Genomic DNA, 26,657 nt, shown 5'->3' with positions numbered 1-26,657 from the left:
ATTTTTGAAGACATGACAATCACCTACTAAAACACAGGAACACTCTTCCCTTCCAAAACACACTGGTAAGAGGGCATACTTGTTACTGATACTACCTAGTCAATGTGCAAAACCTAAAGGTGGCATTACATTTTATCTTAGGAAGCATAATTTTTTGGCCTTCACAGCTTGGTACAGGGATTTTACTCAGACAAGGTGGCAACATTGAAAAAATTAAAAAATCATATTTGTTTGAATAGAAATATACAGTTTAATCAGCTTTCTGTTGGCTACATTTAGTATTAAGTTAACCAGTATTAAACATTTGTACAAAGTATGAAGCAATGATACATAACCTTTACATATTCATTATAATACATGAACATTGAAGTCACACAGAATTCAAGCAAACATTACAAGAAAATTACAAACATATACATACCCTCCCAATGCAGAGCAGGTCAAGTCTAACAAGCTATACCAATTCATGTGCCCGAAGTGACATTAAATCACTGTTATGGAACAGGATTGGGCTAATCTGTCAATATTTATAATGCTACAGTCTCTACACAATTATTAAATTTAGATTTCTTAGAAAATTATTCCCAAAGCCAAGCTACAAGTGACAATATAATATCACAATGCATGACTACAAATGCTCTATAGACACTGGAATTCCCTAGATTTTTCATTCAGTATTTGGCAGTTACTCAGTACTTGGATTTTAAAAGTCCTAAAATCTTAAAGGCATTCAAAACAATTTAAAAAGAACATTTAAATGGTAATAAAATGGTAATATAAATATGGAACTCCTTAAAACCTTTTTGTTATTAACCAACAACTAAACATCACAGGAGTATGTCTACTAATAAAAGCAGGTTCAACAAATAGAAGTCCATTTCCCAATGCTCCTATGTGACACCTTTTGCTGTTACAAGGATGGGATGTTTACAAAGAAGCCATGTTCAATATCTGCATGCTAAGGTTAAAATAATTTTGACCTTCCTCGAGGCATAAAAACAGCCCCGGCCTGTCCCAGTACATTTAAGACAAAGCAAGAAGATACATCACAATGGCAGCACCATGAACTTTGGAACATCCAAAATAATTTCAGATGCATTTGATCCTTGGTTTCCAGCACAAAGAGCCAAAACGCACCACTGTGTAACAAGGGCAGAAGACAAACCAAAACAATCAGTAGTCAGAGTATAAAGAAAGAAACAAACAGATGTGGAAATCTTGGGAGCCAGGCACAACTATGCTGTCTAACAAACAATTGTAGCTATCGAGCCACTGTTTTAAACTTCTGAGTGAACAGAAGAAACTGTAGCTTTGATGCACATTTTAAAAAGGCCACATTGTCATTTGGCTAGGACTACAACATTCACAGGCTATTGTCAAAGTCTTGATCTTACTCCTTTCTTTTATACACACACCATAATCTTGTGAGATTACTTCACAGATTAATACTAATGACCAAGTCTTTATCTAGGCATGAAAAAGCTATGAGATTCTGAACATACTTTCTTAGAGGTTGCCTGAACAGACTTTACAAAACTACTTTGAGTTGGGAGTTTGGCTTCTCTGGGACAAAGCAAGCTATTGTGACCCATCATTGCAGAATAAACAGACAAACCAATAAAATAGTTCAGCACTGGAAAGCAAGGAATATTCAAAGACAATTGCAACAATTTGACAGTCTCATCAGAGCTACAATAAAATCCGTCTTGCCCTAAAATAGCTTTAAAACAGACTTTGAACTAGTGTGAAGATAATAGTCACAACTACAGATAAAGTCTTATATTCCCATCTTTATTCCAGATAAAAACTACACACTGATATAGGCTACCTTAACACTGTAAAAGAGAGATGGAAATTCTACATTAACATCAAAGCCAAGAATGGCACTGCTATGGCCAAAATTCCATCCTGAGCTCAACCAAGAATTAAGTAACAGAACACCAACTACAACTAGCCAATATCTCAATTTCTCTCACAAAACAAAACAGCTACTCCTTTCCCAGCTGAAGTTAAAAAGCCATAAAAAGTTTAGAACAATGGAAGACAAGCTTATGGATGATGAAACAAATAAATCTCGGGGGGGGGGGGGGGGGGGGGGGGAGGAGGAGGAGAAAAGTTTACTTGTACGTTGTCTGCCTCCTCCCAAAAACAATTGTCTCTTATAAGAAACTCTTCAATTTATATTTGTACTAGAAGTTGCCACATTTTCTTAGGACATTTTACAGATGTTAACAGGTTACTCACTTGATTTATAATTTATTTTTAATTGTAAATAATTTGTAATTAAATTTTTAATTTATCTTCCTTACCACTATGACAAGAGAGAAATGAGGGCATCCAGAAATTTGCTCCGGTCTTCTGTTTTCAATTCAATTACTAAAATATGAAATATTACAAGATGCAAATTACTGAAAGATATACCAGGTGCCACACTTGAATAATAATAATTCCAAGTATACGTATATTCTTAACCAGCTTTAAGGATGAAAAAGAGAATCTATTTGCACAAAATGCATGTTATTTATTTTGCTCTTGAATTTCAGCAAACTCCAGCTTCTAAGTGCTCACTACATGTTATAGCAGCCAATTTTTAAGTCTAGGAATGTTTCTTTGTAAGTTCAACAATTCATCAGTATGTATTGTTAAAAAACACCTCTTTCATAAGCACATAAAAAGGTATGCAAATATCCTCATGCAAGTATCTCATTTTTCAAACAGACAATAAAGTATCTTATAACATCACTACCCTACTTTGTTTGGCTGCTCAATATAAAACCAGATAAACTCAGATTTTAAACAGAAGTGTATATATGAAAATCATTACTCGGCGCAAAATGTAGATTGCCTCAAAGATACACAAGCCTCTGCTTAGTAGTTTATAATTTCTGCACAAGATGGCACTTAGAAAAAAGACTGACAAATAACACAGCTTGTGTTTATACCAGACTCAGGAATACACACTCTTGATGTTTGCATCCAAGTCATAGCACAGAGGTGTTTTATGGAGGCTGCGTAAACACTGACCTCTAAAGGACTATTTGGTAAATGAAATAAGCGTTAGCACTACTCACTCGACATGTCAAAATGGTTGTGTAAAGTCCTAGAATTGGTACTGTCTGCAGCTTTCTCAAATGCTCTTCCAAAAAAGCTAGATGAACAAAAAAACCTCAAATTAGCATTACAGAAAAGGACATACATACTAAGACAGAAGAACAGAACTTCCTTGCTGAGAGCTGAAAATGTCTTCCAGATGTTTTTCATATGCCATGTATTCAACATACACCTCACTTATTCAAGTGCAAAAACTTTAACATTACAGGCTTTAAGAAATGAAGTCATGGGCCATATTGTGAACTATTTCATGGTTCACAAGATAAAGAAATAGTTAAGAGGGAGGAGAAAAAACCCCAAACAACTTTGAAACACCTGTGTCCTCTCTCAAAAAGTATATCATGCATACCATTAAAGAAGGATATAATTCAAGTCAGTGTGTTCAGTGTTAAATAGATACAGGAAAGAGACACTTGCTTCAGAGACAGGACAAGTCTATAGGTAACTTTTAGCAGGAACTTTTAAACAAATTCTTTTTGCTTACTTCTTTTTGTCAGAGCTTTCTGTCTCTGGAGGAATCCCCACCATGATCACCGTTCCCTGTTCAACCTCCATTGGTGCAGCCATTATCAGCGGCAGCAATTTACAGCGCTTGTTTTTTGTCTGGAAGTCAGAAAGACAAAACTTTGTTAGACAAAACTCGGGAAACAATTTAGTTTCAGCACGCCATGTGACCTAAGGACACAGCTATAATACAGTTCAGCAGAAGGCATTTTCTTCACACAATCTCTTGATCTCCTTTTTTATTACAGTAAAAGTGACTTTAAGGACTAATAGAATTTTCAGTTTTTCTCCAATCTTGCATTGCATTGTAACACAGAAATGATATAGATAAAATATGATTTACAGTAAAGAAAAAAGCTCTTAAAAATTGCAGGTATGGGAATCTAAAATCTTGGAGTAGTAACTTTTTTTTGCAATAATTATTTTACATTGAATTACAACAGCTAACACACTGACAAATACAGTCTTCACTAGAAATTATTTTTTCTCTGTTCATACTGTTTTAATTAAAGTACAGCTTACTGCTGGGGATAAAAAAAATAATTACAATGATTTTAACATTTTTAGATACATAAGTATATGAAATAGAAGTTTGTTTAAAGTGTTCCTAAGGTAAATGTTTTGCAGTGAGGTTTTAAAGTGCTGTCTTGCTTCTAGTGGCAGACTAGTTACTGACCAAGTTGAACACTTAAAATGAGGATACACAGATGCAATTGGGGAAGGACGAACCACCATAAGTTTAATTTACAAATTAAGATGTGCTCACAGTGGAAACAGTTCTCAATCTTAAAAGTGCATTTTTAACTGAATTGTGTAAAAAGGGCTCAAAAGGTAAATGAAAATTAGCTTCAGTTACATTAATTGCAAGGATAACAGGATTTTATTTAAACAGACACAGAAATCTTTAGGTAACAATTACCAGTCCTGCAATATTGCTTCTTTCCATGTCAGGTTAACTTTTCAAAGTACATACTTGGTGATCTGCTCCCTCAAAACTTACAAAATTATGTAAAGATTTTAGATTGTGTCTTGACAATGAAAACTCTTTCTAATGCTATGAATTCTCCTAGGCAGATATCTTTCCTAAAAGAGTATTCACAGATGTGCTAAAATTATCCAACCATTTAGCAGAAACATCATTAACATTTTCATATAATGTTTTTAATAATCAACTACACATATCCAACAGAATAATAACTACTACATAGGCAAGCTAGTCAAAAGCTTTTGATTGACTTACAGAGCAAACAAACGATTTGAGTAAGTATTTACTAAGCAGGGACAGAGACACTGGTTTGGAAAAAAGTTTCACATCTGGTGTGCCCTAGAAAAAGAAGAAACATTTTGATTACAATCCAAGATGATTCCTCCACTTCTTTAAGTATCTACTGATGAGTCTAAAGGTTTTATATGACTCAAAGAACACCAAACATTACAATACAGGAATCTGAGCTGACCCACTTGACTTCGAAATTAAACCTTCCCTGCTTCAAGAGGACCGATTCTTCCTTTTGGAAGCTCAGAGTAGATGTCACTATTGACTTATCAGAGCACAACACAGTACAGATAAATAAGTCCTTTCTGATGAAGTCATTCTTATTGAATTGATCAGTTCAGAAAACAGTGATATTCAAGTATGCTATAGCCAAATGTGACAGTCAAATGAGAGCCAAAAACTAGAATCCTGACCTCCATGAGAGAGCAATAGAGAAAAGGCCCCTGAGAAATGACAAGGTTGGTGCAAATACAGCTGGCTACAGTCTGCTGAATGGCACGTAACTGCTTTTTGGCTAAGTCCAGTCCTTGGTGCAGTTTGTCCAGGTTACCCCTGCAACAGAAATAATAAAAATAGGCACTTTCATATAAGCTTTTCACACAAAAGCAAGTTCTAAACACTATTAACAGGGATATTTTGATTTTTCTTCAATGGCTTATGAAACATGAATGCATCTTTTAGATAAGTAACCCATGTTCTCTAAATAAAACTGTAAAAGAATAAAGAAACATTTTCAGTACCTGGAGAGACTGTCCAAAGCTTTAATGAAATTAGTTGTTTCAGGCCCTTCTTTTTCTACGTTCTCCATGAGAGAAACTGTTGCATAAACTATGTCACTTGCTGAAAACTTGTTCTTAAAGCCAAAGTGAATGCTGAAGGTCTGAACTCTTAAATCTTTCATTCTGCAAAATTAAATAAGCCCATTAAAGATTAGCATTACCAACACTATCAACACTGAGCCATCTCCTCAGTACCTTAATGTTAAGAACACGAAGACAAATCATACCCTAGCATTTGCAACAAGTCTAGTATTACTTTGCCAATCCAAAACTGGTATTTTTCAAAACAAGATGCTACATCCTCTTCATACAAAAATATTTGAACTTAACTGAAAAGCATTTTCAAAATAAGCAGTGGTATTTATCACAATTTACCCAAATTTGTTTGCAGATTCTTCAATCATTTCCCGAAGATTTTCTTTCAAAGACATGTCCATGGAATTAAATTTCTGTTTCACTTGCTTCAAAGGCAAACTAAAAACAGAACAAGAAAATATATTGATAAGTATGCTAGAAGAAAAAAATATTTTGCCTTCCTTACATAAGACTTTCTTAATTTAGATAATTTAGCAAGTTAAGTCTTACTAAGCTTGGTTACATTCTTTTTAATTTAGTCATTGAAGAGCAGATGTGAGAAAGCATAGGTTACTTACTAGGATCTACTACTCCATAAAGCCATACATCCGCATTCCTTTGGCACCAAGACACAAGTTGCATAACTCAAAGACATTGCACTAGTCAGAGCCCCACAATCACATTTAAAAACTAAGAAGTACTCGCAAAATATATTCTTAATATTTTCCCATAATTAATTGAAAAAAAAAAAAGATCCTTTAGTTAAGACCCAGATTTTTGTAACTCACCCCATGTCAGCCAAAAACTCTTGGAGCCTCTTCTGCCCTTGTACAGACCAGAGCTTAAGGCTAGCAGAGGTGTATGAAGTGTTACAGAGACTTTCATATAGAGACCAGTGCTGATAAAGCGCCAGGCGCAGACTGAACAGGGATTAAGGCAAATAAATATAAACACTTTTATCATTTAAAGTTACAAATAGTAACAAAACTCCACAACTAGTACCTCTTCAGTTGCCCTTCTATATTGCATCTCTGTAGCACACAAGCTACAGTTAGGAGTTGCAGGCGCAGGTAACACAAGACGAGCAACATTAACTTGTAACTAACTCTGAAAGGTTAAGCTGAACTGAAGCTATAGGAGCTACTGGAAGAGATTTGTGTTCAACAAAACATTCCGATGTCCATTTCTTTTGATTCCGTTCTCAGCAGCAAAGATGGTGCTGAGATTTTTTTTTAAGTTGATAAAAACTCAGCTGGAGTTCACCAAGTGGGTAGGGTTCATTTTCCCCAGATCTTATGCAAGGATACTCATACTCAAATGCTATTCGCATGCAGTCAATTGACAGAGAATTTTCCTCATCTTCATTGCGGTGGTTATGGCGTGACACGTGACGCTGCAGGATCCCAATATCAGTCACATACTTCATTCTTAAACAGAAATAAATTTGACACTTCATTTTCTTCCTGTGTATTTTTGTTCTTGATTATGAGAACACAAAAATGCTTCCTAAAGTTTATGCATTGGCCAGTCAGCAGCATGGAAACTATAGATATGTCTTTAAAAGAACACGAACTTGTTAAATAATATTCTTTCAATATTCAGCCTTGTACCCAGGCGATTAAAACTAAATAAAAAACAACCAAAACCACAACCAAACCCCAAACAATATAGACGATTAGACTGACCAACGAAATTAGTTTTATATTTATCTCCTTAAAAAACATCAGTATATTACAACAAAACACCAGAATTAAAATCTACACATGCACTACTAGAATCCTGATTGCATCTAGTAGGAAATAAGAAACAAGGAAGAAAAAAAGATAAAATATGAAATTCTTCAACTAAAACTGTAAAGGAAACTGGAAGACACAGAACATATTTTTTTTCCTTTAATAAAACGGTATCCAAATCATATTTACATGAACTACTATTAAACACCATTTCTTCCCAGATCAGAAGTGACTGTTTTATAATTTTGTGAAAAAGTTTAAAAACTCTCAATAGTAGAAAAGAAATATACTTTATTTTTTCTGAGATTTTTTTTCCACTTTTGGAAGGCATCAGATCACATTCAGTCATTAAGATACTTAATGGCACTGTCTATTAACTGTCTTGTGTTAATTTCCATGTTTCCTGATTATTACTTCTAAAAAAAATAGAGACAAACAAATAATAAGGAAGATAAATAATAAAAAATATCTTTCTTACTGAGTGATTTTATCTTGGACCCATTGATCTGTTAGGCCAACAATAGCCCACCTAAAATTGAAGGGGGGGGGGGGGGCAGAAGAAAGGGAAAGAGAAAAAAAAAGTTACACCAAAAAATATTCCAGTATAGTATGTTGTATTTAACCCTCTAAGTATGTACCAGAAGAAGTCAGAAATATTGTTTACCAACTGTACATACAAGTTAACAAAAAAGCTATATGCTATTATTCCCTTTAGCAGACATGCATGGAAAAAAGAGGATGGCACTACATGCGTAAAACCTATTAGCTGCTTATAATCAATTTACATAGATGTTCCCCCCAGTTCAGGACAAATTCAATTCCATTCTCAAAATAAACTAGAGCCTCATACTGAAATCAAATGGTCTTGGGCAATTTTGCCTATCTGTTATGGGTTTAAGATTCTACCCTCTATAACAAAATAACAGAAACATACCACAACATGTCATTCAAGTCTTTAGACATTATCCATGCCAGGTCAAACATCACCATTGCAGACTACATGAGAGAAAAGGAAAAAGATGGGATAAATTGGCACAAAATCCTCACTTCATTAAACAAATAGAACACAGTTAAATTTGCCAAATACTAGTGTGTTACTAGAGGTCTATACATCACACTTGAGTCAGAAAGTAGGACAGTGGCAGATTGTCAAAGATGTTAGGTAGAAAGGAACATCTTAACAAAACATAATCAGATAAGAGGCCTAACGCCAGAAGGAACAATTTGATGTCCTAAGTGTTATGTTTGAAATATCCTGATGCTTTGAAACCTCTGGAAGGCAAACAATCTCCATACATGTTAGAGTCTTTTGCAAGAGTATTGTGTACATAGATACTTTTCTCAAAACCTAAAAAATTTACATGATCATATTTTTTTATACCAGCATTAAAGATAGCAAACAACAAAAAATGTTACAAGTTCTAAGTTTTTCATTTTCCCCCACTATGAACATTACATTAGCTACTACGACTCGATCGACTAGTGCCTGCCATTCTACCACTATTGCTTCTATGTAATTCATTAACAGTAATAACAAGCTCCCAAGTCAAACTACTTTTTACATATATGATGCATCTTCTGTATAACAGTAAGATAAAAAAACAGCATGATAATTATAAGATAATAGACACTATTATTAAATAATTATAACATTGTAGCAGATAATTATAACACTGTATATTGTTCAATTACCTTTACGTTAGTATCTTCTGATTTTATAGCAAACAAGAGTTTGTACTTACTGAGGTCCCATGGTATTCATATTGTTCATAGTCAAAAAGAATTTCTCGTCTAAAAAAGAAAAAAACCAAACTCCACATTTGCATAAGTGGTGAACTACACATTGCATCCGACTAAAAATCTAAGGCAGGTTTCATTAAATGCTTATTTTTAGCAATTAAAATCAAACAAGAAAACAACACAAACACCACTACTCTACACACAAAACCCCATAAGCAAACAAAAACACACATCAAAAAAAAACCTTTGGTCTAGAAAATGTTTTCCTACAAGCCAACTGGGCTTTTGTAGTAACATGGAAGCCACACTGAAATGTGCTCATAAAGTAAAAGAACAAATTTATTAAACCATTATTTCTCAAATCCCATTTTCTTATCTGATTTGTTCCTGCTTATTCCTATTGACAATAGTAGGATTGTAAAGGAAGAAAACAGAAGCACAAATTTCACCCCACAACAGACAAAACCAGAATACTACAGCTACTTAGAAGTGGAATAATGCACCTATTGCTACTCAGATTTAATGATTATTATTTACAACTATCTTCATTTAAATATTTTATTTTTATATAGTAAATCTCTCAATTTTCTGAATAAAGTTAGAACTAAAGCATCTTGCAAATCAAGCAGCACAGTATCATGTTTTTATATGTTTGATTTTAATCCAACAGTAAGATAAAGACACAAGCAACATAATAAAAACCAGTTAAACCCACCTGCGTGCCTCCCATTCCCGCCTCTGCCGCCTCTTCATTGTTCTCTCTATTACATCCTGTAAATTAATATAATGTTAAAAAGCTGGAAAAAATAGTAGATTAGCACCTGTCCAGACACTTGACTAAGTATTAAAAAGAACACTTAATGATAATATTTTTCTCATTAGATCAATAATTATTTTTCCAAGGAACACACTTGTATAAAGTCCGGACAGTTCTCTACCTCTCCTTCACAAATAAGAAGCCCAGTACACAGTGTTTTCAACACCAGCAACATTGCCTCCTACCATTTTGTAACATAAAAATAAGACTGATGAAAAATAGATAGTAAATGAAGTTCAGAAAATTAAGCACTCGGTGTATATTTAAGTTCCATAAATTGCATCAACAGCTTGAAAACTCAAAGAAATCAATAAGATTTTTGTGGAGTATTTAACAGATTTGAGAATAGCTTTCATGTGCATTATTTATAGATTTTCCTTTGAATTTCTGATGTCTGCTTTTGCTGATTTAGCACCCTTCATAGATTAGTAGGAAAAATGCACACTGTTAATAGAAAAATAAAATTAAATACATATTAAATCTGAGAATGCCTTTATATTAATCTCTTAATATTGCGAGCCTCAGGCATTTGCTTCTTTGTATGTTATTAGCAGAAAATACAGTACAATTAACATATGACACATTTCATTTTTTATGTCTACCTTAATATACTTTTGTTAATTTACTAGTACAAGGACAGACAAAATGTATTCCTAATTATCTGTGCGCTTCCATCTTCTCAAGTGATCATTAAAAAGAAGAAAGTTTCGATCTAAACAACAAAAAAAACCCCTTCAATGTAGACTGAGAAGCCAGAGCCTGTCATCACAGAGAGCTCTTGAGTTCACTGGTTACACAAAGACAGCGTTATGCATAATGAAGTTCAAAACATCTTTTTTTTTTTAAAGAACGGGAAATATTTCTGTGCAGTTCAGATAAGCATTTTGTGTATTTGAAACTCTACTGGGAGTAGTAAATTATTTTTAAACCTTACATTTCCATTTGTGATGTAACAGCATTATTTTTAAATTCAAATGTAATTATTAGAATTATATAAAGCATAAGCACTATTTTATTTTCCTTCTTTTCTCAACAAAGTAGCAGAAAAGCACCTCTTCAAAACGTCTGCGTTTCTCTGAAGGCTCTGACCCATCAGTTTCATTTTCAGAGTCCTCTTCTTCATCCTCTTCATCTCTGAAGATATCATCATAAGCAGGAACATCAAGATCATCGTCTTGTTTAACTAACAACTTAATCTAGCAAGAAAGAAAAACAGCATTTTAAATAAACAAAGTATCTTATTTAACGATTTAAACACATTTTAAATTACAAATGGGAATACTTCAGATACTTCAGAAGAGAAACTAAAAATTTATTTTGGCTGTGATTGTTTCATGGCATAACAAAAAATACTACTTTTTAATACAAAAACCACTCATACAAAATAAGAGCGGAAAAATATATCCCTTTGTTACAGCATTACTACAAAAATTCTCATTTTTTATGCTTGTTAAGGACATGTTGCCAAATCATTTGTGCGTAATAATCACATTCTAGGTGCTGCTAATGCTGAGAGATAACACATTACATTCTGGAGGATGATCATCCTCTGATTTGTAGCAGTTTGATTAACTGCTACAGGATTAACAGCTGTTTACTACTGACAACAATCACAGTGCTATCAGTATATATTTTACTACTGAAACCAGATTTTTTTCTGATCATGAACATTATTACTGCAAATATCCATTAATATTGCTTCCTGCCTTACTAACTAGCAGTAGCAGTTTTACAAAACACAGAAAAGCACCACCCCAGTCCCCACCACACCAGGGGAAGATTTTTGCTGTGAAAGAAAAGCGGTTACCTGTGTGTCATTGTAAACATTCACTACATTGATAGGTCTGTGGCTGTCACATACAAAAAAGACAGTGTCTTCTTCAGGCTGCAAGATCTCCAAAAGGTCAACATTGGCACCACAATTTATAAAAACAAAATATTTGAACTGCAAACAAAAGGGAAAAAAATAAAAAAGCTTTTTACTTAAATTAGCAGAAAACACAGAAGACTTGAAAACACCTTTACAAAACATCCCAGCCACCCACCGTTACCAAAAACTCTATTAACTTTTTGATAATTGATGTCTCTGAGGAGGAAAAATATTTGTAAGGCAAAGCACCAAGCTTGGAGATGATGGATATCCAATACCACCACCTTTTACATCTCAAAATGTGTGCAAACTTAATTTGACTCTATCCAAATTGTAGCATATTAGTTTGAACTGATGTAAAAAAAGTTTTTTGCTAGTGTATTAAAGCTTAACCGCCGGGTTCTGTAACCAATAATAATTAGTTTAAGAACTGACATTCTGAGTTGAGAAAGGAAAGAAATGCATGCCTCTCTAAGATAAGCTGCAACTAAAATGTTTCCATTGTTTTTTCACCTGATCTTTATGCTCGAAAAAGGCAGTTTCAAGTTCTTGCCATCCAGATACTGGGACGAGTGTATATGGCACATGATCACACTGAAACAAAGCCTGAAATGAAGCAAACAGCTGTTAGCAACGGCAAGGGGAAACGTCGCCTTCTACAGTGCTATACCATGCTATAATTCTACTTCATACAAATCTTTATCTTAAAGACATCCCAAAATACATGTAGGTTTGTAATCTGGGAGTGTGACTAACTGGCTTAAGTGTCATAACTCATGGAAAAAGTAAGTTACAAAAGCAGTTTAAACTTTTACCCTTTCCTCAGTTCAAACCTATTAAAAGGATCCTTGGGTGTTTTTCTTTTACTGTTACTCTACAGTGACAACGAACAAAGACTTACTTGGAGTATTTTACAAGCACATAATGCATCAACATCTGATGCGACAAGAAGGAGGACACGCTGCAAAAACAACAGAATAACAGTATTAATTTAGGCACCAAATCTAATGTACTGGTGCATGAAATGCATACATCACTATGAGACCAGAAAGTAAATTTATGTAGATAGCATCATAGGCATAAAATAGGATCTCTTCTGAATGGACACCACAACCAAAATGAACCAATTTGGATATCTATAAATGTGAGCAATAAACAACCTCACACCCTCAAAATACAGCATCTACTTTGAGGAAATGTGGTTAATCAGACCCCTGTGAAGCACATAGTTCTGAAGGCTCAGCCCTACATATGTTTTATAATGTCTAGAAAGACCTAAAGAGTCTTTCAGCATGAGACCTGAAACAGTTTTGACTAAAGAAAATCGGTAGCAAAAATAGGAGCAAGGCAATTCTTGAAATAACCTTGATTTAGGTAAAATGGCTTGTCTGGTGGTTCTTTATTCTGGGGTCTTGGTTAGAGAGTTTGTTCATAGGTGGAGAAGCTGAGGGAAATACATTCATTTGCACAGTCCATAACGCAATTGTATAGGTAAAAATAGTAGAAGACTGTCCAATGGAAACTTTACCACTCCAGTGTACATACCCAGTCTGAACAAAGCAAAGCAAAGCAACTGTGAGGTAAAAATGAAAGCGGCAAACCTGACCCGTTACAAGAGAAACCGCGAAAAAAGACAGAACACAAGATCTAGTGTCTGGAAAAAAATATAAATCGAAAAGGCAAAACAATAATTAGAAAATACGTAAGGAAAAACAGCAAACCAAACAGCAAATAGATCTAGAGACGTCTTGGTTAAACAGAAGATCCACAGCACTGCCCGAAGCACTCGCGGCGGCTTCTGGCTCGGGTTTCCCAACCGGCGGACACGTCCGGGGAGGGTATTTTTACAGCCTGAGGCCCGCCTGACAGCCGCCCTCCCGCCACCCTGACAAGGCAGGAACGGGAACACCTCAGCCGCCCCCGCCGCCAGAGCCAGGGACGCCCCGGCACCATCCCCGCTCTGTGAGGCGGCGGGAAACGCCTCAGCCCTGCAGGGGAGGCAGCCCCGCCCGCGGACGGGACGCGCAGGGCGACACCAGGTCCCATCCGCGGCCCGCACCTGGTTGACGATCACGTCGTAGAACTCCCGGCGGCAGTCGGAGACGAACATGGCGGCAGCGAGAGAGCGGCGGGCAGACAGGGGAGAAACGGCGGCAGCCGCGGACCGCCCCGACTCAAGTTGGGCGCCAAATCAGCGCCGCTTCTCATTGGTCCTCTCCTCACGGCTCTCTAACCAATGGAAAAGCATCCGTCCCTCCTTCGCGGAGCGGATTGGACAAATTGCCCAACCCGTTCCGGGTCTTCACCAATGACATTGGAATTAAAGAGGTGATACACGTGCGGCTGGCCAATCCCTGGAGTATGGGAACCGGAAGCATCGTGCTGGCTCTTGTTACCGTGGCTGCCATGTTTGCTGCGGGCGAGCCATGTGCGCTGCCATTTAACGGGGTCGGGCGAAGAGGATCCCGTCAACTCCCGGTGGCTGAGGAAAGGTGGCGCGCCCCTACAAACCTTCCATAATGGCTCCATTGAAGGGAGCGCCATCCCTTCTTCCGCCCTCACGCGGAATGGCCACCCGAGGGGGCGGGCGCCGCGCGGCACGCTGGGAGGGGCAGGGCCGTGGGGTGGGGCCCGCGGCGGCGGCCAGAGCCCCGTCAGGAGAGGGGAGAGGCAGCGTTCGGCCTGCGGTGTGTCCGCCGGTTCTTGCGCGGAGCTGGAGCGTTGTCGCTCCGCGCCCCAGCGCCGCCGCCATGGTGAGGCTCGGGGAGCGGCCGGGGGAAGTGTCGAGTCACGGCGGGCGGGAGGGCGGCTGGGCCCCGCGTTCCTTCGCTGGCTGCCCGCTCGCCGAGGCCGTTTTCGAAGCCAGCGAACGCCAGGCGGAGGGCTGGCGAGTGTCGGTGTCTGTGCCGCGAATCGCCGCCCGTGTGCGGGGTGTGTTGGGCAGGCCGAGTGCGCTGCGTCCATTTTGTGTCGCTGCGCAGCGCCGGGCGCACAGCCCTTCCCCGGGCTCTGTGACGGGAGAGGGAGGCACCGTGCGTCTCTGCACGGAGCTCTAGCTGAGCTTGAGGACGCGGCAGTGAGCGCTGTAGCACTTCAGTGCGCTGTTGATACCTATTAATGCCGCCTTCTCTTTCTGTGTTTTTTCCTCTAGTTCTCCTTTAATATGTTCGATCACCCCATCCCTCGGGTTTTCCAGAACCGCTTCTCAACCCAATACCGCTGCTTCTCAGTCTCCATGCTTGCTGGACCTAATGACAGGTCAGATGTGGAGAAAGGCGGGAAGAGTATGTGCATGTTTTATTTTGACTAATAACCTGTTGGAAGAGTGTTTGTGAATAATGTCAAGTAACACAGCTCTTGGACAGAACTCCAGGAGCATTGTTGAGCGGCACGGAGACGTGCTGTTGGCTGGAGCTAGGAGAGCGCCCTGGGTGGGGCTTTAAGGAAGAAAAGAGGGAGGGTTCATCTTTTTTCTCCTTACTCTCTAGTTATCGAAACTTACCAAGTGAGTCTGGTTTTATGAGCATTAGAGGAAGGCATTCTTCTCTTTTAAAGCCTCTCGTTAAAATCTTGGATCCATTATAAGCCATAGAAATTTCTCACCAAAGACTTCGTCCCCCTAAGTTGTACTTAGCTGGAACAAAAATAATAGATTGGCCAAGTTAGTTTTCAAGCTGTCAGACTAATCCTGTGTTGCTTTGACTTGGCATCGGTTTAAGAGAACCTATAAGCCCAAGTAAATAAAATTGCATTTAGGAAATGTTTCCTTTAGTACTGGATATTGTAAAAACTTGTCTTCTCTTTATTAAATTCTGAGCTTTCCATGCCAGCAGATGTATTTGTCATGACTGATTCTACTGAAATCTTTGGCTCAGAAATTAATTTGCAGGAGGTTTTAGAATCTCCTTTTGTTAGGATATTTTAGAGAAAGGACTGGTAAAATTGTATATTCTATACTCTTTTTAAGACATACTTTTCCTAATCTTACGTTCTCATTCATTTTTGCAGTAATTATGCCACCATCAGCTTTGGATCAACTCAGTAAGTGAATGTTTTATTCTAGAATAACAACATTAGAAACGTGACCAAATGTGTAAGAAAATACCACAGTATTTTAATTAAATCTGACTTGGGTAGAGAACATGAGAGTAATTAGTTTAAAATATGTATTTTGGAAGTATTTTGTGTGTCAGAATTAATAGGGCTTGTCTGTCTTCAAGTACGGACATCTGAAGTGTTGGACTACCTGAGCCATGAATCAATATTTAATAATAGCATACTCAGTATAATGGTTACAGTTAATCTAGTAAATTCTTAATCTCAATTTGCTTCTTCTGGATGCTGTTGTCTGGAGCAAACAAAATTAAAGGCAAAATAAGTTACAATTAACTTTGAAATGGGGGAGAAAAAGTTAACTGAATCAGTGATATAAATGGTCTTTATTTGCCCTTTTAACTAAGGTTCCGCCCCCCCCTAAGTTTTAGCCTTAATAGAATTTCTTTGAGAAATTAGTTTACTGAGGTTTTAATTTTAAAATAGGCAGGGCCTCTTAAAAATCATTAGGTAGGAGCTACCTGATAATAGCACAAGGACATTATAGCAACAGATCCCTCTGCTAATACCTGCTGTCTGATCATCTCTGAGCTTGGGGAAATGTGGAGAGGCATTTAAAGCTTTAAGTGTGATGGTGATACAGTATTTGTGTATCTGCATTCTCTCCTGGATTTATAGTGAGCAACTGGGATAATGGCATGAGGGGAATACTCTCCTGTAGTCTGGCCCATTCTCTTGCCAATATTCAGTCTCTGAAAGCTTCAGAAAAAGCTTCAGTGGCTCTTAGCAAATAAAATTGTTTTCTTCTTTCTCACCAGGCCGACTTAATATCACTTACCCAATGCTGTTCAAGCTGACCAATAAAAACTCAGACCGAATGACGCACTGTGGAGTGCTTGAATTTGTGGCTGATGAGGGCATATGTTACCTTCCACACTGGGTGAGTTGCCTCAGGCTGAACTGTCAAAACTTGAAGAGTAGGATTAGTGAGTTGCCAGTTTAATATTAAAGAGGCAGAATGTTTCCTGAAACTGTCTTTGCCAGTCATGTTCCTACAACAGCTTTCAGTCACAGCTTGGGTTTTCCTCCATGACAGTTTTAACTAAACCAGCAAAGCAGACAGTTTTTTAAGATGCACCTGACTGTTCTTCCTGAAATTAAGCTGTGGTAAATTGGTGCATTTCCAGGAAGATGGTAGCCGCAGCAAAAATGGGTATATGCAAGGAAAGAGCATTAAAAACATCAGTCGTGTTAATAGTGGTTTGTGTCTTTGTTTTCACACTTGCAGATGATGCAAAACTTGCTTCTGGAAGAGGGAGGCCTGGTGCAAGTGGAGAGTGTTAATCTTCAAGTTGCTACGTACTCAAAATTTCAGCCACAGAGTCCAGATTTTCTTGACATCACCAATCCCAAAGCTGTGTATCCTTCTATTCAGTTATGGAGCCAGGGGACAAAAGTTTTTTCCCGAATTTGAATGATAAAGCAGAGCTAGCTTTTCAGGTGTGGCTTGTACTCTTCTAGTAGTAGTTAACTACTACAGCTCTTCTGAAAACAAAAAAGAATGGATAGCTTATGTAGAGAAATGCTGCCAACTGCTGGCACAAAGTGTACCTGGAATGAAGAAGCATGAATCTTGGCTTGAAGTCCAATGAGTCTGCATGTCCCTTTAGAAGAACTCATGCAGCCTAATGTTTGCTAAAAGGCTATCTACAGTACTGGTGACTTTTAAATGACATTTGAGAGATAAAGGATCAGAGTTGTGTAGATTGAGGCCTTGATGTTGCATTGAAAACAGATGTTTCATCTTAACATACTTCAAAGATTAGAAAATGCATTGAGGAACTTCGCTTGTCTAACTACTGGTGATGTTATTGCCATCAACTACAATGAAAAGGTATGGTATACAGCACCAGTCCATGCAGGTTTTGTTTGGATGCATCAATTTGAGGAAGCAAGTTCTGTTCCATGTAAAAAAGCACACTGTATTTCAGTAGACTGTGACCACGAGTACATCTTGTGAATGGATTTTATAGTTGAGTATTTTTGGCAGCACATGTGATCACTTGGGATTGTAGTCTAAGCTCTGTTGTTGCATAGTCGTGCTAAAACAATCAACAGAGCTGTGCAGTGTTTGTGAGAAGCAATCCCAGATGGTAGATTTTGCAGTCAGTTTTCTGTTGGAGGAGAAAAGAGTCAGTTAAGTCTTCTCCTGAGCTGCTCTTTAGACTGGTTTCTGATTCACAAGAAAACAAATATTTGTGCTTTTGATAATTTTAAAGTCTGTCCCTTACATGTATTGTAAATTCATAATTTGCTTCTAGGAATGCAGATTAAGGTATAGTAAGAGTGTAGTAAGTTACAACAAAAAGTAGTTTCTTTAGCTCCAGCATATAGCAGTCTTCTAAGCTAAAAAATTTTTGCTTTCAAGTTCTGTAGAGACCCTGCATTATTCAGTCCTCAACCTAAAGAGCACTCACTTTCATTTTCTAGAAGCTTTCTGAAGGGTAAGGTTTAGATAGGGTTTTCTTGTGTATAAGTTGAGCTGTTTCATGTGCAATCTTAAGATACTCATTACTGTTTCAGATCTATGAGCTTCGGGTAATGGAGACCAAACCGGATAAAGCTGTGTCCATCATAGAATGTGATATGAATGTAAGTTAAAGCTAATGTGGAAAGTCTGCTTTTACTGTGTCCTCCCAGAAGGAGAGGGCATCTCGTTCAGTGATAGCACTGTACACTGAGCACCTCTGATGCTGCAGGAAAGATAAAAAACAGATGAGACAGGGAAGATGACTCATTTGACAGTACCCCATATATCTTTGTAACCACAGCTGTGGTCTGGAGCTGCGCTTCGTGTACCTTCAGGTGACTGTAGTGCCTAGAATTTAATGTTTAGCTTCAATGTGTTTTATAATCCAAGTTTTATTTAATAGCCTTGTCTTGATTCAAACTCCGATGATATTGTGTGGTGCTGTGTCACTGCACTGTTTCAAGTACATGCTAAGACCTGTTCCTAAGAGGCTTAGTCTTTTTAGTTCTGAGTTAGAATGCTGGGCAAACAAACCTCAGTTCTTTCTAGATCAAATTGAGTGATAGTTTGTGGGATTTTGAGGGATAGCAGTATAAAGATTATGCTTAAAAGAAAAATATGAGTCATGCTTATTTTCTTGCTTCTTGTGTAAATAGGTGGATTTTGATGCTCCTTTGGGGTACAAAGAACCAGAAAGAACTGCACAGCATGAAGAGACCACAGTAGGTTAAGCTTCTGTTCTTCAAAAATGTATTCCCTAGAAGTCAACAGTGCTTGTGATGGGGCAGGGGGCAGCAACATATTTTTTCTTCCTGAAAAAATTAAGACTAAGCTTTACTTACCAGATGCTTTTGCTTGTGTTACTTAGGAGATGGTTGTCTACTAAGTGTTGTTTTGGAAAGGGATTGTTGTGAAGTTATATTTGGTCAGAAATACATGGAACTGTTTTTGTGTATTCTGCATATCACAACATGAACAATGAACTAACTTGCTTTTCCCTCACAGGATGTTGAAGCAGACCACAGTGGATACGTGAGTGACGTAGGATTTCGTGTAAGTCCCCTGTTTCTGCTAGTTTATGAATGTTGTGGAATGGCGAGGGAAAGTTGTTCCAAACAACTGCAAAACAGTAGTACCTGTTCTTAGAGGTGCTTATCATTTAATTGGCAACTATCTGCGGGTGTTACAGCCAGTTACAGTATGACTTCCTGTCCTTAAATGGTGATTTTTGAATGGGAGACTGAAACATACTCCTCCACCCACAGTCCATCAGCTTACATATACCAAGAAGAAACATGCCGAAAACAAGTAATTCAATAAAAGTTATAGTAAGATTTTGCCGAATGCAGTATCCCTGTGCAGCGTTCAAATACAAGATACGGTTAAATTAAAACTCATTCTGTATATGCAGGCATTTTCTGGTTCTGGGAACAGGCTGGATGGCAAGAAGAAAGGAGTTGAGCCCAGTCCATCACCGATTAAACCAGGAGACATTCGAAGGTATGTCTGGGATCACTTTTTGAGTGGAGTTTATTTTATTTCCTGCTCCTGCAATGTAAACAAGCTATTTTCATCCTAAGTTTGCATTTAGAAAATAATCTAATATTTTAGACTCACTGTGAGGTCCCAGACCACTTAAGATGCAGATCCTAAATTAATGTTACTAAACCTCAGGTTACATGGAAAACAAACAGGGAGAGGCAGCAGGTCTGGACTGGGCTGGATCGAGTGATGCACAGAGCCCTGCTGATGTACTCACGTGAAATGTGGCAGAGTGGAATCTTCTTTGAGAACCAAAGCCAAACCATGTGTGCATTTGTTGTGGGGCGGGATTTTGTGTGTGTCTTATTTCCTACAAGGACATTTAGAAATTCGGACTTGGTGGAAGTGTGCAGGTACATGGTTTCTGTGGTGTTCTGTCACTTACACTTGTCACAATGAAACCTGAACCCTTGTGGAAAACATGTCTGTGGCCCTTTGGAAACCACAGGCCACATGGAAACATGCCCACAGCCAAGCTGCTACAGCAGCTCCAGTATCTGATCGTTTACTTCATGCAATGTGTGCCTGCCTTCAGGAAGTAATTCAGTGGTTTAACTCTAGGATTACTTAGTAATGAAAATTTGCAGCAGTGTTGGTACAGTATTGAAAGATGTAGAATAGGTCTCACTGTGTTCTGTTGGATGGAAGGTAAAAAACTTCTTCCATAACATTTTTATGCTTCTTTTCCAGAGGAATTCCCAACTATGACTTTAAGATTGGTAGGATCACATTCATTAGAAACTCACGTCCGCTAGTTAAGAAAGTCGAAGAGGTAAGTCAAGTTGTATCTTTCCGAATTTGCACAGAACTAGAACACCAGAACTGCTGCCCAAGTTTGTGGTTCCTCTCTCCGTACCTGATTCTTCATTGCACATTCCTCTTAAAAAGTGGTTTGAGTTAGGTGAAAGCAATCTCCAATATCCTTGCTTACTGATGTAAAAAGATTGACCTGATACAATTTTAATAAGTCAGGCCAGTTTTATTGGCTGAAAGGTCCCTGAAATGCTTGTATTTTGAGGGAGAAAGTGGTTATTAAGTGGATTAAGGATGTGAAACGTCCACAGTCAGTTGCTGCTCTGAGGAAATGTTCTCTCTAATGATTGTTCAGCTTATATCATGCACAAGCAGTGACCAAAGAAGTAACAACCTTTTTCCCTCCTCTCTTTTTCCAGGACGAATCTGGAAGCCGGTTTATTGCCTTTTCAGGAGAAGGCCAGTCCCTGCGCAAAAAGGGAAGAAAACCCTAAGTTGTGGTACCTTTAGTCAGTTAGGAGGAAAATAAAACAATTGCAGCATATTGGATCTTAGTTACTGCAGTTGAGAGGAGGAGAGGTCAGTTTGCACACAGGAACGCTTTTACTGGTTTCATGTTTAAAACTGGAGTTGTTGGACTGTCTTAATTTTCAGTTGGAAATTAAGTTGAAAGTAAGTTCTAGGAGTTCTGAAGAAATGTTTTGTACGTGTTGTAAAGAGGGAGAAGTTGACCTCGGATAAACCTGAGAGGTAAAACCAAGCTCTACCTTACTAGAAGGCCTGTTCTTAGACTGTATCCTCCCCTTTTACATCCCGAGCAGTGATGGTCTCACGTCGCTCTGTGCTTGGTATTTTCCTCCCTCTGTGTGTATTTTGCCACAGTTTCGGGTAAGCTTTTTGGTGTGGTGTAAACCAAAGCAGATACTTTGGTGTTTAGGACTTTTGTGCAGGGACTCTTTGATCTTAGCTTCAGGTGTTGGGTTATAAATCATTCTAAGCAATCTCCCTGTAACTGCTTTTTATATTTATAATTAATAACATGCCTTTTTGATAGCTCAGATAAATAACGTACTGTAGCAGTCTTGCGGCACATGTAGCGAGTGGCGAGACCCAGCTTTGCTGCCTGGTGCTGGGTAATGCCGGAATGCCCCGGGCAGCCTTTCGGCGGCTGCGTGTGTCGCTCCTGAGCCGGGTGCAGGCCGTGCGCTCCGCCCGGGTTGGGGGGGGCGAGTAAAGGTTGTCCGGTGACCACCGTGCGTCCCGTGTGCTGATTCCCGGGACAGCGAGCGGGGAGCGGGGGTCATGTGGCGTGCCGGGAGCCCTGCCCAGCGGCCAGCCATTGGCTCGCAGGCCCTTGGGGCGGGGAGAAGGGGTTGCCGGGTTGTGTCGCCCGTCGCCATTGGCCGGATTCGAGGATCTCCGTGCAAAGCGCGGCGGGGATTGGTGGCGGGGTGGGGGCAGTATGGCGGACGGCGGGACCTGGAGGGTGAGCGGGGCGGCGGGGGCTGGGGGCGGCAGGGCGGGCCGGCAGCGGGGCTTATCCCGGTCTCTTGTCCGCCCGCAGCCGCCGCGGTCGTGCGAGGACTACTGGTGGGAGTGGAGGCACTGCCGCGGGCTGCGGCACGCCTTCCACCACTACTACGCGCACGGGGAGCTGCCGACCTGCGACCGCTGGCGGGAGGACTACGAGGCCTGCCGCGCCTGGGAGAAGGGCCGCGCCGCCGCCGCGCAGGTACGGCCCGCACCGAGCGGCAGCCGGTAGCGGCGGTCGCTGTCCCGCCCGGGCCCCTGCGGGCACCGCGTCCGGGCTCTGTAGGCAGGTGCCGGTGGCGAGGGGTGCCGGCGGTCAGAGAACGGGGAGGGGCTGGAAAAGCGGGTGTCCGGTTGGGGTGGAGGCGGGTAAGGTGGTCCGACATCCCGCGGGAGCGGTGTCAGAGTTCCGTAAAAGCTCTTGATTTCGGTTACTCCAGCGTTCCCTCCCTAATAACGGAAGTTGCCTTGTTACGGGCAAAAAGTATTCCTGGGGCATGCAGAAACGCTCCTGGCTACAGCCCCATGAACACGGGACAGGAGCCCTTCAGCACAGGCTGCAGCATAGCTCAGCCTTTCAGCTCCATCAAACTGGCAGGGATGGTAGCACATAACTGGCGGTTTTATTCGTGATGGAGGAGTTGGAGGCAAAAAGGTAAATGTGATGTAGTTAAAAGTTTGTATCCTGGCCTGCTTAGATAGTATTTGGCACTTCTGTTTAAGTATGATAAATTTCAGGTCCTCATTTTATCTCAGATAGTCACAGCAAGAAATGAGCTGTGTGATACTGGAACATCCACCACTGTAGCAGTAATGTTTTTGTCTTGTACTTCAGGAAGCTTTGTGCAAGAGTGAAAGAGCTCGAGTCATGGAAAACCAGAAGTATGCTCCAGTGTGGACACTCAGGAAGAACCCACCCCCTGACTGGTATCTGCCACTTGACCAAGACAAACCAAATTAGCAAGACTGCTTTGCTGTGTTTGGTCAGTAATGCAATACACAATGCACAACTATGCTGGGTATTTTCCTTTTCTTCCATGTCATGTTGAAATGATGTAACTAGCTCTGCCCTGGCAATAGTTCAGTGCTCATTCAAAACCACAGTTCACTTAAACACCCTCTAAGGGGGAACTGAGGTGTTTGATTTCATTTTGGTCTCTTACTGCTGTCCCATGCTCTAGGTTTTCATCTCAGCACCTTGGCAGGCAACTCCTATGTCACTGCATACATGATCTAGCTCCTCTTGCTAGGCCAGCACCTCTTCCCCTCACAGCCAGTGTTGTGCACTTGTGGAACAAGGTGCCAGATGGGCAAATAAAACCAAGCAGGGGCTCCTCCCTGCCAGTTCAGGACAAACACAGCCACTGGCATCTGAAGGATCCTTCCTGGGTTTGTGACTGTTATGGGTTGAGTTTCTTAACCGGTGGGGTGAAACTGCGACCCTGCCCCTTTGTGGAATTGCTCTTTAATGGGTGTGTGTTGACTGCAGTACTCAAGCTTACTACAAAAATGAAGGTTTAAATGGATGGAGAGAAATCTGTTTTGGTTTAGGGCAAGCCCTTAGAAACTTAATTGTTATATGGCAATATTAAAGAGAAAACAAAACCACCTCACTTTTGACTCTGTCACTGTGCTTTCCCTCTTGGATGCAAAAGTATTTCACCGAGGTCTGAAAACAAAGGCAGTAAACAATCAGCTGTTAACTCCCTTCTAGTACAGATCCTAATATGATGACTGTGACATTCTTTACGTGTAGCATGGGAATCTTCCAAGTAATGGTTTATGCAGAACAAAGAAATGCTGCATGGAGGGATGAGAGAAGCCCAGAAAGATAAAACACTGTGAAATACCGTTTGTCTCGTTGCAGCATGGCACAAGTATAAGGCAGTGTAGCTCTTTGGGCATCTTACTACCGAGATCGCTGTTTAAAAAAACCCAACCAAACAGGTACTTCATTAATACGTATTTTTTGCAGTCTCACACCTACAGTATTTTAACCTACAGGAGTAGTTCATCCTTACTCCATTCTTTCCTCCTGCATCAGCTGAGTAGCTCATGCCAGATGAGCTACAAACTCCTCCATCACTGTGTATACACTTTGGTGATATCAATGCATTTTCCTTCAGGAGGATCATAGCCAGGGAGCGGTGGGGTGTAACTGGGTCCATCTCTCTCAAAGGGGAAAAGCCCCTTATCTCGCCTGATTGCTGCTTGATACAACTCCTCCGACTCAAGGCGCAGTTCCTTTAGTGCCTCTTGCTGAGCTTCTACCATGCTCCGAATTGCTTTCTTTTCTGCATTATCTTGTTTCTGCTTAAACAAACACCACTTTTTCAGAAGTAAAACTCTTCTTTCAGTCTCCTCAGGTGACAGGTCAGGAAGACTTCGCACCCTGATGCAAAGTAAAACAACAGTGTCATAAAAATAGCCTGCACCCCAAAGAGCAAATCAGGGCAAACAACAAACCACCAAAAAACCCCATCAAACCCAGAGAGTACGTTCCCTTCATACAGCGTCTGTCTCTGAGGTTTTCCAGTTGGTCAAACAGGAAATTCATGTTACTGTTTTATTTCCACTACTTCTAGCAGTGGAAGCAGATAAAATTTATTTTCCATGTTTTTGTCTTGGTGGAAGCGGACAAGGTTTTGTCCCAAGGCTGGCGCTATGTTCCTGTTTTGCAGAGACAGAATAAGTGTTTCTACCATGCATGCAAGCACACAGTGAAAGACTGACCTGTTGCTATCTGAGTACTTCACTGGTGTTATAAAATCCTCAATTGGAATCAATTCGGGGGCAGTTTTTTCCAACTTTTTAATCCTCTTTTTCATACGATCCTTCTGTGCTTGCTCTCTCTTCACATCTACCTTCTTCTTCTTCTTTGGTTGCGCTCTGCAAGGGAAAAAATGGGTGTAAAAGAAAGCAGGTATTTTGTCATTGAATTACAAACCAGCAGCCTTCACCTCCACTTTGCTTTTCTAAGTACTGTTCCTTCCTATTGCTTAATTTGGTCTCCAGTGAGGTTCCTGCCATGACCTTTATTCAAGTAATGCAGTTTTCCAGGTGATAGCAGTATGTCCTGTGAGATTTGCTGCAGGGAGCCCTGTGCCTACCTGAGAAAAGCAACCTCCAACTTTGTGCTTAACATCAGAATGACATGAGGAAGTGCCACAAAAATTGAACTGAATTGTTGTTCAGGTGCAGCAGAGTGGGTAACAGGTTTATCTGCAAGTATTCCCGTCATCCCACATTAAAGAGGAGGGTGAGTGGTTTCACACATCCTTCTAAAATTTCCACACTTGGAACCAAATTCAGGCTGCAGATGTTACTCTGCTGTTGTACTTCCTCATGCAGATCCAGTATTCCCAAGGTAACATGCGGCACATTCCCCAAACACAGACTAAACCCTCACAGTGGGCCTGTGGTGGGGTATCACTCCTGCCTTGCAGACTGAACAAACAGCTGCTGTGGTGTGAAACAGCCTCTCTGATGGTACCAAACAGCAGCATGAGTATTTTAAGTCTAGTTGCATCAAAATAAAACAGATACCAAAATGTAGCCATACATAAATGCAGGCGGTCCAGTGTAACACTTCATAGTTCAGTGTTTTCTGTTCAAGGCTTTCATTTGCATTGGTGCTCAGAGGAGCACAGCATAAATCTGAGTATCTCAAACCACGTTCCGTGGCTGAGGAAGCAAATACATGCATCAAGTGGTTACCATTAAATTCTCAGGAGGCTGACAGTCCTCAACAAGTGTCACATACGGTGACTGAAAAGCAGACACCTACAGTTAAAAGTTAATTTGGACTTTAAGAAATCTGCATTTCCCTATGGATGAAATCACCTCCATATAACTCCATGGAAGCTGCTCACCTCATGGGGAGAGATGCCCTGAATGCCAGCACCGAACTCTGCCAGTGACTCCCTCGGGATGCAACTGCCTGGGGCAGCCAGGAACTGAGGAAGGAAATAGGACATAAAGCATGAAGAGAAGCTGACTGTGATGCCATTGATTCTGCACAAGAGCTATTCATTAGTTATAATAAATATATATAGTTAATAATATTAGTTGTATACAGTTGTATTTTATATATATATGAATCACAACACTGGGATTTGAATCATCTTGGCTACTTAATTCATGACAGTATACAGTGTGTGCCCGGACACTCTACAGTAGGTAAACTACACCCAGAATGTGGGTTGTCAGTGGGGTGAACCCGCAGGGCACCGGCGGGTGAAGCAGGTACAGCTTTAACGATCAGAGCAATCCTGTTCTTAAGCCCTGGTATCGGCTTCTGAGGTGCGATTCTGGAAGCAGAGCCCCCCACCGTTCCCATCAGGA

General features: G+C 40.0%; 4 protein-coding genes across 5 annotated transcripts; 2 read left to right on the top strand and 2 right to left on the bottom strand.

The window, feature by feature from the left end:
* Positions 1-572: 572 nt before the first annotated feature.
* On the bottom strand, positions 573-14,062 carry CDC45 (cell division cycle 45). Of its 2 annotated transcripts, XM_057414953.1 has the most exons (19): positions 13,965-14,062; positions 12,807-12,866; positions 12,419-12,511; positions 11,843-11,980; positions 11,088-11,231; positions 9,934-9,989; positions 9,221-9,269; positions 8,413-8,474; positions 7,957-8,007; positions 7,053-7,172; positions 6,534-6,665; positions 6,046-6,144; positions 5,632-5,793; positions 5,305-5,443; positions 4,856-4,939; positions 3,596-3,714; positions 3,072-3,148; positions 2,310-2,376; positions 573-1,139 (listed from the first exon to the last, which is right to left on the bottom strand). In XM_057414953.1, exons 1-18 carry the CDS (start codon positions 14,013-14,015, stop codon positions 2,312-2,314), a joined length of 1,701 nt encoding a protein of 566 aa, XP_057270936.1. In that variant the 5' UTR covers positions 14,016-14,062; the 3' UTR covers positions 573-1,139; positions 2,310-2,311. The 2 variants fall into 2 exon arrangements, with proteins under 2 accessions (XP_057270936.1, XP_057270935.1); XM_057414952.1 differs by lacking the exon at positions 573-1,139 and having other exon boundaries at positions 2,177-2,376.
* A 577-nt stretch (positions 14,063-14,639) lies between these two features.
* UFD1 (ubiquitin recognition factor in ER associated degradation 1) lies at positions 14,640-21,784 on the top strand. Its single transcript, XM_057414933.1, has 12 exons — positions 14,640-14,658; positions 15,057-15,189; positions 15,914-15,946; positions 16,777-16,898; positions 17,247-17,377; positions 17,780-17,852; positions 18,542-18,610; positions 19,145-19,210; positions 19,494-19,541; positions 19,900-19,988; positions 20,721-20,802; positions 21,203-21,784. Exons 1-12 carry the CDS (start codon positions 14,656-14,658, stop codon positions 21,275-21,277), a joined length of 924 nt encoding a protein of 307 aa, XP_057270916.1. The 5' UTR covers positions 14,640-14,655; the 3' UTR covers positions 21,278-21,784.
* Positions 21,785-22,237: 453 nt separating this feature from the next.
* CUNH22orf39 (chromosome unknown C22orf39 homolog) lies at positions 22,238-23,326 on the top strand. The gene is made up of 3 exons (XM_057414855.1): positions 22,238-22,269; positions 22,348-22,515; positions 23,149-23,326. The coding sequence occupies exons 1-3, from the start codon at positions 22,246-22,248 to the stop codon at positions 23,272-23,274; spliced, it is 318 nt and encodes a 105-aa protein (XP_057270838.1). The 5' UTR covers positions 22,238-22,245; the 3' UTR covers positions 23,275-23,326.
* Positions 23,327-24,263: 937 nt separating this feature from the next.
* On the bottom strand, positions 24,264-26,337 carry MRPL40 (mitochondrial ribosomal protein L40). The gene is made up of 3 exons (XM_057414853.1): positions 26,186-26,337; positions 25,047-25,202; positions 24,264-24,705 (listed from the first exon to the last, which is right to left on the bottom strand). The coding sequence occupies exons 1-3, from the start codon at positions 26,320-26,322 to the stop codon at positions 24,396-24,398; spliced, it is 603 nt and encodes a 200-aa protein (XP_057270836.1). The 5' UTR covers positions 26,323-26,337; the 3' UTR covers positions 24,264-24,395.
* Positions 26,338-26,657: the final 320 nt, after the last annotated feature.

Source organism: Pezoporus wallicus, unplaced genomic scaffold, assembly GCF_028554395.1.
Source record: "Pezoporus wallicus isolate ANWC-B61680 ecotype Strahan unplaced genomic scaffold, APGP_CSIRO_Pwel_v1 contig_8047, whole genome shotgun sequence".
Lineage (NCBI taxonomy): Eukaryota > Metazoa > Chordata > Aves > Psittaciformes > Psittacidae > Pezoporus > Pezoporus wallicus.
This window is presented reverse-complemented; position numbering and strand designations above follow the sequence as displayed.

What these genes read in the sequence shown, in the direction of transcription:
- MRPL40 (XM_057414853.1), bottom strand. Translation starts at nt 26,322, where the DNA reads ATGGCATCACAGTCAGCTTCTCTTCATGCTTTATGTCCTATTTCCTTC. An exon ending in AGGGCATCTCTCCCCATGAG is followed by an intron (nt 25,203 to 26,185) that starts GTGAGCAGCTTC and finishes TTTCCCTTGCAG; the next exon opens with AGCGCAACCAAAGAAGAAGA. An exon ending in AAGTACTCAGATAGCAACAG is followed by an intron (nt 24,706 to 25,046) that starts GTCAGTCTTTCA and finishes ACTTTGCATCAG; the next exon opens with GGTGCGAAGTCTTCCTGACC.
- UFD1 (XM_057414933.1), top strand. An exon ending in TGTGGAGAAAGGCGGGAAGA is followed by an intron (nt 15,190 to 15,913) that starts GTATGTGCATGT and finishes TCATTTTTGCAG; the next exon opens with TAATTATGCCACCATCAGCT. An exon ending in TCATAGAATGTGATATGAAT is followed by an intron (nt 18,611 to 19,144) that starts GTAAGTTAAAGC and finishes TTGTGTAAATAG; the next exon opens with GTGGATTTTGATGCTCCTTT.
- CUNH22orf39 (XM_057414855.1), top strand. Translation starts at nt 22,246, where the DNA reads ATGGCGGACGGCGGGACCTGGAGG. An exon ending in CGGACGGCGGGACCTGGAGG is followed by an intron (nt 22,270 to 22,347) that starts GTGAGCGGGGCG and finishes GTCCGCCCGCAG; the next exon opens with CCGCCGCGGTCGTGCGAGGA. An exon ending in GCCGCGCCGCCGCCGCGCAG is followed by an intron (nt 22,516 to 23,148) that starts GTACGGCCCGCA and finishes CTTGTACTTCAG; the next exon opens with GAAGCTTTGTGCAAGAGTGA.
- CDC45 (XM_057414953.1), bottom strand. Translation starts at nt 14,015, where the DNA reads ATGTTCGTCTCCGACTGCCGCCGGGAGTTCTACGACGTGATCGTCAAC. An exon ending in GACTTGAATGACATGTTGTG is followed by an intron (nt 8,008 to 8,412) that starts GTATGTTTCTGT and finishes CTTCAATTTTAG; the next exon opens with GTGGGCTATTGTTGGCCTAA. An exon ending in TCAAATCGTTTGTTTGCTCT is followed by an intron (nt 3,715 to 4,855) that starts GTAAGTCAATCA and finishes TCTGACTTCCAG; the next exon opens with ACAAAAAACAAGCGCTGTAA.